The 13,384-nt window shown below is 58.4% G+C and overlaps 1 protein-coding gene across 26 annotated transcripts in view; it reads left to right on the top strand.

Annotated features, from left to right (window-relative positions):
• Window positions 1–13,384, top strand: part of MAPK8IP3 (mitogen-activated protein kinase 8 interacting protein 3) — a 53,768-nt gene that overhangs the window by 17,295 nt on the left and 23,089 nt on the right. For 6 of the 26 annotated variants that reach the window (XM_070568839.1, XM_070568840.1, XM_070568848.1 and 3 more), the window contains exons 3-6: window positions 1,893–1,963; window positions 2,222–2,313; window positions 9,146–9,290; window positions 13,068–13,317. In XM_070568839.1, the coding sequence (XP_070424940.1) occupies window positions 1,893–1,963; window positions 2,222–2,313; window positions 9,146–9,290; window positions 13,068–13,317 (558 nt within the window). Of the gene's footprint in view, window positions 1–1,892; window positions 1,964–2,221; window positions 2,314–6,338; window positions 6,363–9,145; window positions 9,312–13,067; window positions 13,318–13,384 lie in introns of all 26 variants that reach the window. The other 20 variants (XM_070568843.1, XM_070568841.1, XM_070568835.1 and 17 more) reach the window with 7 other exon arrangements.

Raw genomic sequence — 13,384 nt, 5'->3', positions numbered from 1 at the left:
AGTTATAATGACCTGTGTAATTTCAGTTTTCTGTAATTAGAGGTTTTAATGATTGAGACCTAGTTTGCTGCTTCACCTAGTTACCTTGGAGTTAAGATGAAATCATGAAAAAACACGGTTTAATGTGTTGGGCCTAGCCCTATTGCCAACCATGCCTTCAAGGCCATTTTGCTAAGGCCAGTACCCGACGGGGTGTCGGCGAGTCACTGGCCTCCCGTGGGCAGCGGCTCACACACACACTTGCACATAAACGTACAAACTGCCAGTGTTTGCAGAACAGAAGCAAACCAAAGGCCTGTTTGAGGCCCTTGGATAAACCCTTCCTGTAATTACACGGAATTCGTAATATTGCCTTTGCTTAGCATGTTTTTGATCTGTGAAACCTGTTCAGCTCTTCTCAGAAGGAAAAAAATGTAGACTCCGAATTGCAGGGTGAAGTTATTCGTTTGATGGGCACCAGGAGTGGGGGCCAGAGGAGAGAGGGGAACATGCCTCCGGGGTCCTGCAGCCAGGCAGTGGCCTGCACCCCGCCCAGCAGGGAGGCCAGGAGAGGTCCTGAGGCCGTGACCCCACAGTGCTCTCCAGGGGCTCGTACACAGACAGGCAGCCCCTCCCAAAGCTGGAGCAGAGGCGGGGGGTCAGAGGCGCCCGGTGTAGAGTCTTCCTCTGGCAGCCACTTTGGTGTGTGTTGTGTGCCGGTGTCTGTGAGCCCTTCAAGCTCCTGAAGGGAAGGCTAGGCCTTTGCTCTGCTTTGTACAGACACCCTTGCTGCTGCTCAGGGTGTGGCCCCCAGACCAGCAGGGCAGCATGACAGGGAGTGTCGGAAATGCAGACTGTCAGGCTTCACCCGTCAGGTGGGGAACGACCTCGACACAGTGTTGGCTTCAAGGACACTGCCGAGCAAGCTACACCGGCAGTCATGGAACAGGAGAGCGGATGGACTGAAATGACGTGTTGAATAGTGTCGTTTGTTAAATCCGTTTAACACAGGTGCCGGGGGGAGGGAGGCTCACACACTGAGGACAGGAGGTTTAAGGCCACACTGTGTGCGTCCCTGGTCCCACAGCTGCCACGTGTCCTGACTCTTGCTCTGCACAGTGGCCTTCCCCACATGGGCCAACAAGGACAGAGCTGACATTTGAACAAAGGGACACAGACCGAAGGTGTCCGAGCCAGTGACACGCTTGCTCCATTGGCAGGACGTGGGGCCAGGTCACCTGGCCGCCACCGTAGCTCTCTAGTTACCCACTGAGTGGTCGTGGGGCTCACTGCATTTCTTGGACTGAGCACTTGTGGGGTGAGAGGAGACTATCCTGGGTGTCACCAGGGGCTGACAATTTAAGGGTGACAACCCTGCCAGCCATAGGTGGCATGCTCATGACTTGGTCTTTCCAGCCCTTGGTGCATGGAAGGGACATGTATGTTCCACCCTTGGTGCATGGAAGGGACATCTGTTCCGTCACATGTTTCAGATGTTCGTTCACTCTTTCACATGTCTTAGAGGTGACTCACTTATGACTTCTGCCTCTTTCTACAAGCCACTTGCTTGTTCCACATTTACACTTGACACATCCTGTGAGTTTTGCTACATCCCAGAAGCTCCTAGCTGACTTAGTGTGCGTAGTAATGCTCCTGTGGATTTCCGCCATCCTGTTTCTCTCTGTAGAAGAATTGAAATCCTCAGATAGGGCAGCACACACACAACGTGCCCCAGGCAAGTCGGAATCTGCATGCTCGCATCCCCAGGGGATTCTCTCCTAGTGGTAACATCTTGAGCTTGAGGTACAGCTTGTCCTGGAACCCCTTGCCCGCGGGCAGCTGGGCCCAGAGGAGAGGTGAGGAGCGGTGGAGGAGCAGGTGGTGTGCTGACAAACAGCGGTTGTGTTTTCCAGTCTCCCGGTTGGAGGAGCGGGAGTCGGAGATGAAGAAGGAGTACAACGCTCTGCACCAGCGCCACACGGAGGTAGGCGCCCGGCCCACCTCAGCCTCCAGCCCAGACTCGTGTGGGTGCCTGCCGACCTGGGGTGGCCTTTGGGCTGCTTCTTTTTCTGGCGATCTGCTGCCCAGCCTGAAAGCCATGTGCTGCTCAGACTCCACCCCACCGAACTGTGGCTTTATTTCTGTCAGAGCAGTGGGTCTGGAAAACGCGGCAGGTTAGAAAGGGCAGGGGCGAGGCCTCCATCAGCAGGAATTACTCACGCGGAGGTTTCCTTCTTCGCAGATGATACAGACCTACGTGGAGCATATCGAGAGGTCCAAGATGCAGCAAGTTGGGGGAAACAGCCAGACGGAGAGCAGCCTGCCAGGGAGGAGGTAGGGCGGGAGTCGGAGCCTGCAGAGTGTGGCGGCCCCTCCTCCCAGGGGCTCTGGGTCAGGGGGACGGGGGAGCGCTCTGGAGAACTGCGTCCTCCTGGGACTCAGGAGGAGAGATGTTGGGTCCGAGTGTGTGGTGTGAGCAGGAAGGTGTGCTGAGATTGCCCCTGGTGCCAGAGTGGGCTGGTGGGGGCGTGGGTGGGCCTTCTGCTGGCCCGTGTGCAGGGGAAGTTGCGCACAGTCGGGCCTGGTGTTCGCAGATGTTGGTAAATTCACCTCCTCGCTGAAATTTATCTGTAGGGTCGGCACTCGCAGTGCTTCTGCAGGCATTTGCAGACGCGTGCAGGGGGGCGACAAATTGAGTCACCCCACACGCATGGTGCCAGCTGAGGTCGAACAAGGCGACACTCTGCCCGCGCGTCTCAGCCTCGTGCAGAGATGCCCAGAGGATGGAGATGGAAGGGGTGGCGCAATGTTGTGCCAGATGCTTTCATTCTGGGGCCGTTCAGTGGGATTTGAGGGGAAGCTCTGGCTCCTGTTGGTGGGGCGGCCTCAGGCAGGCCAACAAATACTTCCGCACCTCATTTCTCTTCCATAACATACAGCAAATAGAACCTCCTAGGATGAGTTAGGAATTATGCTTCTCATCTGTGAGAGATCTGTATCTGTGTGTGTGTGTGCGCGCGTGGGTGCGTGTGCCTATTTCACCTGGAAGAGTGGTTCAGCAGTCACTAATCCAGTGTCCTCGGGGACGGTGTAGAACATTAGTACCACGAATCCTGGGAACAACTGCGTGTGGGTGGGGAAGAGGCCCAGGACAACTTGGTGACTGCCAGATGGAGCCACATTCTCGCTGCAGGGCAGGGCGACGCCGGCAGATGCATTCCTGCAGGCGAATGCCTAAAGCCCCTAGTTGTGTCACATAAAGGCCTTGTCGGCTGCAAAGTTTCGTTTGTGCCTCTTCGGTGTGTATGTCTGCAAACCAGGAGATTCAGGCCCTTCCACTCGGGCATCGTCAGTTGCTCTCTGGGCCACTGCGGGTAAAGCCGTCGTGGTCCTGTACTTGAGTCTTCCGATGTGAAAGCCAAAATGCTTGGTATGTCTGTGAAGGCCCAGCAGGACCTTGGAAGGTGGTCATCGAGGAGCGACTGGCATGTTTCTAGACAGTCTCGCTGCTTTCAGCAGGAGTGGGGTCCATACCCATGTGGGTGCCCCCTTACTGGGAGTGTTTGTGTCCCACGGGAGGGGCTTGCAGGCTGTTCCCCAGCTGACCCCTACAGTCTTGGAGAATTAAGTGAGGAAATACGTATCAGAGAGTTTGTTAAACTATAAAACCTTTTGCAGGGGCCAGCCCTGTGGCCGAGTGGTTAGAGTTAGATGTGCTCCGCTTTGGCAGCCTAGGTTCGTGGGTTCAGATCCCAGGTGCAGACCTGCTCCACTCATCAGCCACACTGTGGTGGTGTCCCACACATAAAATAGAGGAAGACTGGTACAGATGTTAGCTCAGGGCTAATCTTCTCAAGCAAAAAAAAGAGGAAGGTTGGCAACAGATGTTAACTCAGGGCCAATCTTCCTCACCAAAAAAATATAAATAAATAAAGAACAAAACCTTTTGTAGATATTGTTTCTGGGTCAGGTATATCTGAAGGTGGGAAATACCAACCTCCAAGCTCCAGCTCATGGTGCAGGAGATTTTCTCTTGAGCGCTGTGAAACCCTCACTCCTGGCTCTCAGAAGATGTCGAGGGATTTCCAAGTGACTGCATTTGAATGCTAACCTGGAAGAGGGGGTCCTCGTGTTGCTTTAGGGGGAAGTTGGCAGGGCAGTGTGAGCTGCGGTGCAGAGGCTGGGCAGTTGGGTGAGCACGGGGCCCTTGGCCAGTCCCTGAGAGCTGTGGCCTTCTGTGCTCAGGCTCTTTCCCTGCCAGCTCCTTTCATAGGAGCACCCTGAAGGTCACACAGGACAGAGCCGAGGGAAAGGGCCCCAGTTTTCCTGGCCAGAGAGGTGACCTCTGAACTCCAGACTTGGAGGCCATGAGCGTCTGGGGTCCTAAGTCACAGTGGTCACTGCACTGGACCCCAGGAACACTACAGAAATGGGCGTCCTCAGAACCTCAGGACGATGTGGGCTCAGCCAGAAGCAGAAGCTGCCCAGGTGCCAGAGCCAGGCCCTGAGGGCTCCGGCCGTCACTGTGGGCCGGCTCGGGCCCCCGGTTCCTCCGCTGTGTAGAAGAGGCATGAGTGCAGGGCGAGGGTGCTGTTCGGGGCCGTCTGCATGTGCAGTAGAGGCAGGCTGGTCCGGGAACCTGCTGCTGAGATGGGTCTTGCGGCTCCCGGGGCCCTGAGCAGAGTCCCTCCAGGCCCCGCTGGTGCTCAGAGGGCAGGTGGGCCTGTGGGGAGGTGGCTTCCCTGGTCCATGGCAGGCCCCGCCCTTCTGCTCAGGACTGCTGGACGCACTGGGGCTGGTTCACAGGGTCCCTCTGAGGCCCCGCGGCAGCTCTTGAAGGCTCTGCATTGGAGCTCTCCTCCTCCCTCAGGGAACCCGGACAGGCTGGTCGTAAGCAGCCCTGCGGCCTGGTCCCTCAGGGATGAGTCTGTGGGTCTCTTCTGTCCATGCCAGTAAGCGCAGATCCTGCTGCCTGGCCACGGCCATTTGTTGCCTCTGGGCAGGATGGGGCCTGTGGTGCCTGTAGGGGTGGTGCTCCAGCAGAGGCCTTCTCCACACCAAGCCAAAGCCCACAGGAGCCCCCTCATTTGTAAAATGGACCCCTTGGCTGTTTAGGTGAGGGAGGGGCTCAGGTCTAGATTTCCAAGCCTGGTCTCACAGACCTGATCCTGTCGGGAGTCCCTGCGGCCCAGGTGCGCACGGCCATCGTGTCCAGGCCCTCAGCGCTCTCTGCTGACAGAGCTTCCCGAGCCAGTCTCCACTCTCGTAGGAGAGATGCCTGCCCGCAGGGAGAAGGTGCCTGGGGCTGTCAGCTGCCTCCCTCCTGTGGTCCCTTGGCCGTGAAGAGGAGGGTGCTCCTGTGGGTCGATGCCCGCGGCAGGACTTCTTGGGAAGCAGGTCACACGGAGCAGAGGGCAGTGCTGCATGTCCGGGCTGCCCCCATCGCCCTGCTGGCTGGGCTCCTGCTTTCCCCTCAGTCACTCCTCTGGGGCCCAGACACGCACTGGAAGCTGACATTTCGAGGGCCCACCATGCGTGTCTGGCTCTCCCTGCACCTGTTTCCAGGTGAACAGACGTGGACAGCAGCTGCTGCCTCACGTTTCTAGAAGTAACACTGGTGGACACGAAGAAGGCATAAGCCTTCTCACTGTGCTGGCCGTTGGCCTTTGTAGGGCTCAGAGGCTTGGACCTTTGTGGCCTGTGCTACTCCTGTGTTGATGGGTTAGGGAGAAGGCCCCGCCCCGCCATCGTGACCCCCTCTTCTCTGGGGTGTACCCTGTTCTGCCATAGTTCTGCATCCTTTGGGGATAAATACGTATGCCTGCCCCACCTTCTTAGTTCACACTTTCCAGCTCCCTCCATGGGGGCCTCATCCTTAGCGCTGGGGGGCTGCTGCTCGCTGCTGAGCCGAGACAGGTGTTTTCCTTCACTCCTGGCTTGGTTTTCTGAGTCTGTGTCTTTCGAGTAAAACTCAGTGTGAGCTCGAAACACCTGGTCAGTGTGCTTGGGCCCATGAACGTGAGCATGTGTGTGACCATGTGCTCTGTCACTGCATGCCTGCGTGCCCCTGTGTGCTGGGAGTCATCTGGGAGAGGACGCTGGCCTGCTGCACAGGCCCTGTTTGAGGGGCCTCTCATCCAAGCTGAGAGGGTCCTGTGTGTGTGTGTCGTGTGTCTGTCGCATATAGGTGTCTGCATGTTTCATCATCTGACTGTTCTCTGTCGTCGCACACTCACTGCCCGTGTGAGCACGTGTGCGGCCTGAGCCCCCGGCCTTCGCTCTCTAATGCTGTGTTCTTGTCTTGCCCTCTGTGCCGTCACTGCTGTGTGCTGGCCCTTGTGTCTGTCGCTGCCCTGCAGTCCTCGCCAGTCGTGGAGGAAAAGGTAAAGCCTGCGGCAGTGGGGCGCTGTCATGCCGGGCGCCCGGGGGTCCCCACAGGTTTGGGAGAGTTAGGGTGGCGGGCCGTTCCTCAGTCCCCTCCACGTGTGTCCTGCAGCAATGTTACAGATCACCGGCTCTGGATGTGGCATTTACGGCCCCAACATTGAGGAGGCAGCAGGCTGGTCCAAGGTCCCTGAGACAGCCACAAAGGAGGTGGCAGTGCAGGGATCCCCAGTCAGCAAACATCCACCCGTCCACAGAGCGGACCTCGTGTCCAAAGTCCTGGGTTGGTGCTGCCATGGTAGGCAGGGGGTGGAGTGTCACACAGACCTGGACTCACAGCCTGGCTCGGTCACTTAGAGCCTTGGGCCCAGAGCCAGCAGCATGACCGTGACCCCCACGGGTGGGATGACCTCTGTGGGCAGTGTGACCCCCTTGGGCTGCAGCTCTGAAGTGGACAAGCTTTGGCATCTTCCGAGGGATCTAGGGGGATGTAAAAAGAGGACGTGATGGCTGAGTTTTGCACAGGGCTCTGGACCACCAGTCAGAATGCCTAGAGAATACTCACAAGGCTTGGAGAGCAGGCCCACTCACAACTCTGTGGGGGCCAGCAAAGAGAAGATGAGATTCAATTCCTGCTGAAGATTTCTGTTGTAGGGGAGCAGCCTGGCTGTCTCCAAGCGCGGCGTGTGTCTGAGCACAGAGCTGTGGAAGCGGGTGATGGCTAAGTGTCCCCTCCCTGTCCTTTGAGGCAGGAGTTCCCACTCTGCCCCTGCCATCACCCTTTAGTATCCGGTGACAGCCTGGATCGCACTTGTCTGGCGCCGAGGACCCATTGTATGCATTTCACCCGAGGTCAGAGCCAGGCCCCAGGAGAGGGATTCCCCACACCAGCATTGGGAGCCCCCAAGGGAGCAGACGGGAGTCCAGGCCCGTCTGCACCACAGCTCTGGAGGCCTGGCCCCCCCCCCAGGGATGCAGGGATGTGCTGACCGTGTGGTGGCGGCCGCCTTCCCAGATGCCTAGGGACCTGTGGGCCGTTGTCAGAGAAGAGCCCAGGCAAGGGCTGAGCCCCGGCCGCTGAGGTTCTGGCAGACCTTTCCAAGTCCATGTCTTCCTTAGGATCTGAATTTCTTCAACTCTTAAGTGACAGGCTGAGGCATATCTGAGGACCTGTCCTCTGTCACTGGTGATCAGGGCTGTGGGAGGCACTTGAGCTCGTCCACAGGAAATCGCCTTCCTGAGGGGCCTGGCCCCCAGTGGGCCCCTCTGTCCAGCTCCCACAGGTGTGGGTAGACCTGGCCCCTTGGGAGCACGCTGCTGCTCTGGTCAGGTGCCTGCCACAGATTAGCTCTGAGACAGCACAGACTGTCCCAGCAGGTCCAGGGGACCTGCTCTGCGGGAGGCAGAGTCTGCTGAGCAGGACAGATGAGCTGGCCCTGGAGGGGACGAGGCAGGACTCTGACTCACAGACTGTTTTCCTCCTGCTTCATCCCAGCCCCCGCCAGCCCCAGAGCTGCGTGGGGGCCCCAGCCAGAGAGTCCCCTCCCCAGAGTCGCGCTTTACGAAGCCGCCTCTCTGGCTGTAGTGGGCTCTGTCAACAGCAGCCACTCTGCTCTCCCTCTGCATCACCTGCATCCTCCCAGCATCCTGAGGAGCTCACCGTCTTCTCTCTCCAGAACAGTCGGCCTCTAGATCTGGCTCTTTGGGACCTCTGAGGAGGCCCCCCACCACCCTCTCCTGCTGCAGTCTCTCAGGGTCAGGCTCTGAGTGCGAGAGGCTGTGGTGTGAGGGACTCAAATTCTTGGCCTAAACAGCTCTGAGCAGCGTGGGCTCCGGTGTGTGACTGTGTGCGATGTGTCTGTCCCAGGGCAGAGCTGGGAGCTGGCCCGGCTGCCTGCAGCCTGGCGCCCCATGTGAAGCATCCAATGGAGGAGGGTCCCTGCCCTCTCCATCACTAATGGCCGTCTCCTCAGGGACTGAGCCCACGCAGGCGCCTTTCAGCTTTGCCCGTACAACTCCAGGCTACCGGCTATTCCCAGTTTCCTAGCACAGCTTTCAGGGATCCCTGTCTGTGCTCCTGTGCCCCGTGACAGCCGGGAAGAACTGCAGGGAGCGAGAAGGTGACTGGGGCCTGGGGCACAGTGCCCAGCAGAAGGGCGGTGCTCTGCTCCATACCCACCTGTTCAAACATCTGACAGCGAGAAAATCTCATGGAAAACACTGAATGAGAGGGAAAGGGCCAGGAACAAACAAAGGGCAAAGGGTCCATTCCTCCGCCTGGCTGCGGGCAGAAGCAGGGTGACGGCTACGAGGGAGCAGGTCTGGGCTCAACATAAGGAAGACCATTGTCCTAAAAGTCGCCGCTCAGAGGAGCCGGTCACTGCTGACCAGGTGCCAGAGGGCCGTGGCACTCTGCTGCGGGATTCCTTGGCACACATAGCGGGTGTCGGTTTAAATCAAAATAACTAATAACGATAAATCACACGTGACAGAAGGGGAGTGTTACATGGGGTCACAGTTCAGCAGAGATCCCCCGAGTGTGTGAACATGTCTGATTGAGGTGCGGCTGTAAATGGAGGGCACAGGAGGTCCCTGTGCGCAAGGGGCTGCCCAGAAGCGCACACCCTCCCTGCAGCTGACCTCTCACCCCTCGAGCTGGGCCAGCAACATCGTTTAGAACAGCTCCGTCTGCAGAAGCGGCCTCTGTGTGTTCAGAAAGAGTCTTCAGTTTGCGTTTGGGGAGCTGCTGTCTAACCATGGCTCCTCTCCTCTCTCATTTCAGCAGGAAGGAGCGCCCCACCTCTCTGAACGTCTTCCCCCTGGCCGACAGCACGGTACGTGCACAGATGGGGGGCAAGCTCGTGCCTGCGGGGGACCACTGGCACCTGAGTGACCTCGGCCAGCTGCAGTTCAGCTCCAGCTACCAGGTTTTGTCGCCGTGCTGTGGAGTGAGGGTCTCTTTCCCATCGCCCCATGTTCATTCAGGAAGCCCTTTCCCTGCATACAACCCTTTGCAGCTTCCCTGGGGTTAGTCGGACCTCTCCCCAAGGTGTGGCAGCAGTGGAGAGACCGAGCCAGCTCAGGAGGGTGTGAATTGCAGACCGGCGCTCTGCCGCCGAGGCCACTGCCTGTGTGGCCTGCATTGGCACCTTCTAGTCCAGGCTAGACCCCTCTGCAGCCACGGTCTGCCCATCTGAGCTTAGTAACATCCCCCAACACACCCCAAAGTACGAGGCTTGAAGCCAGAGCAGACTCCTGCCCAGGACGCATTATACTTCCAGTGTTTGAGGTTTGCCCTTCAACTGGGAGGAAGTCACAGGCGGCAGAGAATTAGCTTCTCTTCTCTAGGCTGTTCTTACCTGTCTGTCCATGCTCACGACTTCTGGGCCTCTGAGTTTGAGAGGGCAGACATCCTGGGTGCCACAGCTAACCAGGGAGTGCACCCCGGAATGGGGGCCCCGAAAAAGCCAAGGGCGGGGACTTTCCATGGCTCCTGCCTTGTTCAGGGCCCCTAGTCACTTGCTGCCAGTTTTGGTCTATGAGCTCAGCCTGTCCTTGAAGGCAGGCAGTGTCAGGACAGGACACTGGCCCCATCGCCAGGTAAGGATGCCACCCTGGGGGTGGAGGAGGCGATCCCGGCTCTGGTGGATTCCCCACAGAGGCTGTCGGAGGACGCCTGCAGGAGGCTCAGCGCCTCGGCCTCGGGGCTGAGCTGGCTGGTAGGTGTGGGGCCCAGACTTCCCTGGAAGCTTCCTTCCCGCTACAGCTCATTACCGGCTGTCCTTCCGCCTCTAAGTGTCCAGCTTGCCTGCAAGAGGTTGCCGCAAGCTGTCAGCCCTGTCAGGAAGTGACCCCACTCGCTCTGCTTTTGTTCCGGGCAGTGAGCATGTCTCTGTGACATTTGACGGGGCATTCACCCACCAGCTGTCGGCCGTCCTGCCAGGGTGTAGGGGCTGGGCAGAGGGCAGAGGCTCAGGGTCCCGGCTCTCCCTGGCCTGGCTTGGCCAGTCAAGCCACTTGCACACACTCGCTGTCACTCATCTGCAAACTAGGCCTGCAGCCGGGGCTTGCCCCAGAGCTTCTGAAGAAGGCGTGGGAGCCTCAGAGAGCTGGGGCTCCAGGCCTGCCCTCACTCCCGTGTGTGAGCCCGCTTTCCTTCTCAGCACGTCTCTTCTTCCTCCTCCTGCCCTGTCTGAAATAGTCTCTCTCTCTCAATAAACCATGGTGTTTTATGTTTTAGTTCATAGATGTGTTTTATTTGGTTTTTATTTTTTTTAACGATTATATTTAAGTTCTTTTTATTTCATGCTCTAGGTTTTAAGGTTTTTCTAATTTCCTAATTGTTTTGTTGTTTTTGTCCTGTGTTTGTTTTGATGTGCTGTATTTTCAGTGTTGTAACCACAGTTGTGGCGAGTGTGGTGAGGAGTGGCCGCTAGAGTGGGGGTCTTGCGTTTGGAGGGCAGTGCTACACGCTGGTGTGTAGGAGGTTGAGAGGTTTGCCTGTAGGTAAGTGGTGGCCAGGGGGAGAATCCCATGGGTCACTGGTGGCCTGTAGGGTAGCGAGAGCTTGGTGAGCTTGGGGGAGGCCTGGCCACACCTCGGAATTCCCCGAGGCGGTTATGCGGGTCAAGGAGTCGCGCCGAAAATCCACAGACACAGTTTGCGAGGCCTGGACGGGCTGCGAGACAGGCCGCTGAGGAAGGTGGTCTGGAAAACGTGTGGCTCTGTGAGGCATGTCCTCACGCTCCTCACCCCCACCCCCATTCTTCAGGGCATTCCCTGTGCATCTAGTCGCCTGCACTCATCTCCCCTCGAGTGCCAGCATGGGGCTGGCTGGCAACAGAGGGCCCGTCCCCATGGGTGCCGGTGCCTCTGACGTGTGGGGTGGACAGCGCTTCGGGAGCACCAGCATTAGGGCTGTCAGTGTGCCACGAAGAGGAAAGATTTTCCCTTCTCAGATTGGCCCTAAGCTGTAGAACTGAACCCAGGAGGAAACTGTCTGCACAGAGGCGATCCTGGGGCGAGGGGCTGGCTCTCACTCAGGGCTCCTTGCCCTGTCATGTCGACCATCCTGGCCCATCGTTCTTGGCTGTAGGGTCCTCCTGTGTACGTGGCATGTTGAGTGGCACCCCTGGCCTCCACCCACCACCAGTTGTGGCAACCACAAGTGTCTCCAGACGTCACTAAGTGTCCCCTGAGGACACAGCCACCCAGACTGAGAGCCTCGAGGAGGATGTGGAATGGGTGAGGCTCCTGGTAGAGGGGTCTCAGGAGCCTATTAGACGAAGCCAGAAATTGCTGTCCAAGGAGAGGCAGCGTCCTGCCCTGGGCCTGGCCTTGACCAGACGGGTCAGGAAAAGGCAGATGACAGAAATCTCCCACCCAGCTCTGGCTCCTGGGCACCTAGCAGCAGCCACAGGAGCCCGGTCAGCCCTTGCTAGTTAAAGGTGGGTGTAGGTTAGTCTCAGGGTCCGACCAGCTTCACAGAGAGGGTCAGACTCCCCTGTCATCAGCTCCTCCTGTGTTGGAAAGTTCTCCCCAAAGTGTGCCCTCTGGAAAACCATGTGACCCGGCGCCATCAGGCAACTGGGATGCACACCATGAGCCAGCTCTCAGCAGGGCCCCCACCCCAGGCCCTCCACCCTCTTCCTGAGGTCATGCCCTCTCAGCACCATGAAAGAGGGCAGCAAGGGACCGAGGGAGCTGCCGCCTGGAGGCTGCCTGGGGCGGCCTGCTCGGGGATGAGACAGGGGTTATCTTGTCGGTTACCAGAAGAGTGGGGGCCGTTTTTATTGAGATTGTCCAACAGTTTCATCAGGAAAGACTATAGGGAAAGAATGTGTGTGTTTCGTGTCACGTACTTATGCAAATAGAGTGCTTTCTCTCCAGGGAGACTTACGTGGTCAACAATTGATTGCAGTTTTTAATAATCTGGTCTTTTTTCACTCCCAGAATATTTTGGGGATGTCCCATTCTGTGGAAGCAGAATTTCAGTTTGTTTGTATTTCCGTAGATGTTTAGAACAAACTTTGGTCCCGTTGAGCCGTGGGAGTTGAACATTACGTGTCCCCCGGCATCCCTCTGTTTGGGAGGCCACGGCAGGCAGATGGGGGAGCTGCGTGCCCCTTCACAGCCCCTGACTGTGGTGGGGGCGGGAAGCAGGAGACAGGAGCAGGTGGGAGCAGCCCACCAGTGCCACGCAGCAGAGTGATAACTTGATCAGAAGGCATGCTCGTCCTGGTCGACCCCCTCCCCAGTCCCTCTTTGGAGCCCTCTGCCCTGCCCTGGGCTGCAACTTGTTCCTGACCACCCGCTGGCTGCAAAGGGTTGCCTGCCGTGTCCATGTAGCTTCATGTCCATCACATGTGGCATCATCGGGCTGTCTGGGGAGCGTGCAAGCTGAAAGCCCTGATCCAATCATTTAAATAAGGTGGCGGCTGCCTCCAGAAAGCCAGAGGCAGCGGCTGAATGAGCCAAGTGAGTAGCCCAGGATGAATCAGCCTGATGGGGGAGCAGGGGTCCCCCTGTCCCTTCTGGTCCAGGCACAGAGTGCTGTTCTATTGTGGCAAAGAAACCGGGCAAGGGAGGCCTCACAAAGGTGGCCAAGGCCCTGCTGGCCCTGCGTGGTCTGCCCAGCCTCACCCGGAGCCGTGGGGGGCAGCGACCCACACGATGAGCCCCCTCTTCCCCATGTTTGGCCCTAGTGTCCGAACGATGAGATGTCCGAGTCGGGCCAGTCCTCGGCGGCTGCCACACCCAGCACCACGGGCACCAAGTCCAACACGCCCACGTCCTCTGTGCCCTCGGCCGCGGTCACACCCCTCACCGAGGGCCTGCAGCCCCTGGCGGACTACGGCGCCGGCACCAAGAACAACAGCAAGCGGGCTCGGGAGAAGCGCAACAGCCGCAACATGGAGGTCCAGGTCACGCAGGAGATGCGGAACGTCAGCATAGGTACCGCCGCCTGGCTCCCCAGGCTCGGGGCCCAGCCGCCCGCCGCCAGCTCTCCTACCTTCCCGTC

This window comes from Equus przewalskii, chromosome 12, assembly GCF_037783145.1.
Source record: "Equus przewalskii isolate Varuska chromosome 12, EquPr2, whole genome shotgun sequence".
Taxonomy (NCBI): domain Eukaryota; kingdom Metazoa; phylum Chordata; class Mammalia; order Perissodactyla; family Equidae; genus Equus; species Equus przewalskii.
The sequence above is the reverse complement of the archived record's forward strand: the minus strand, read 5'-3'. Positions and strand labels throughout refer to the sequence as shown.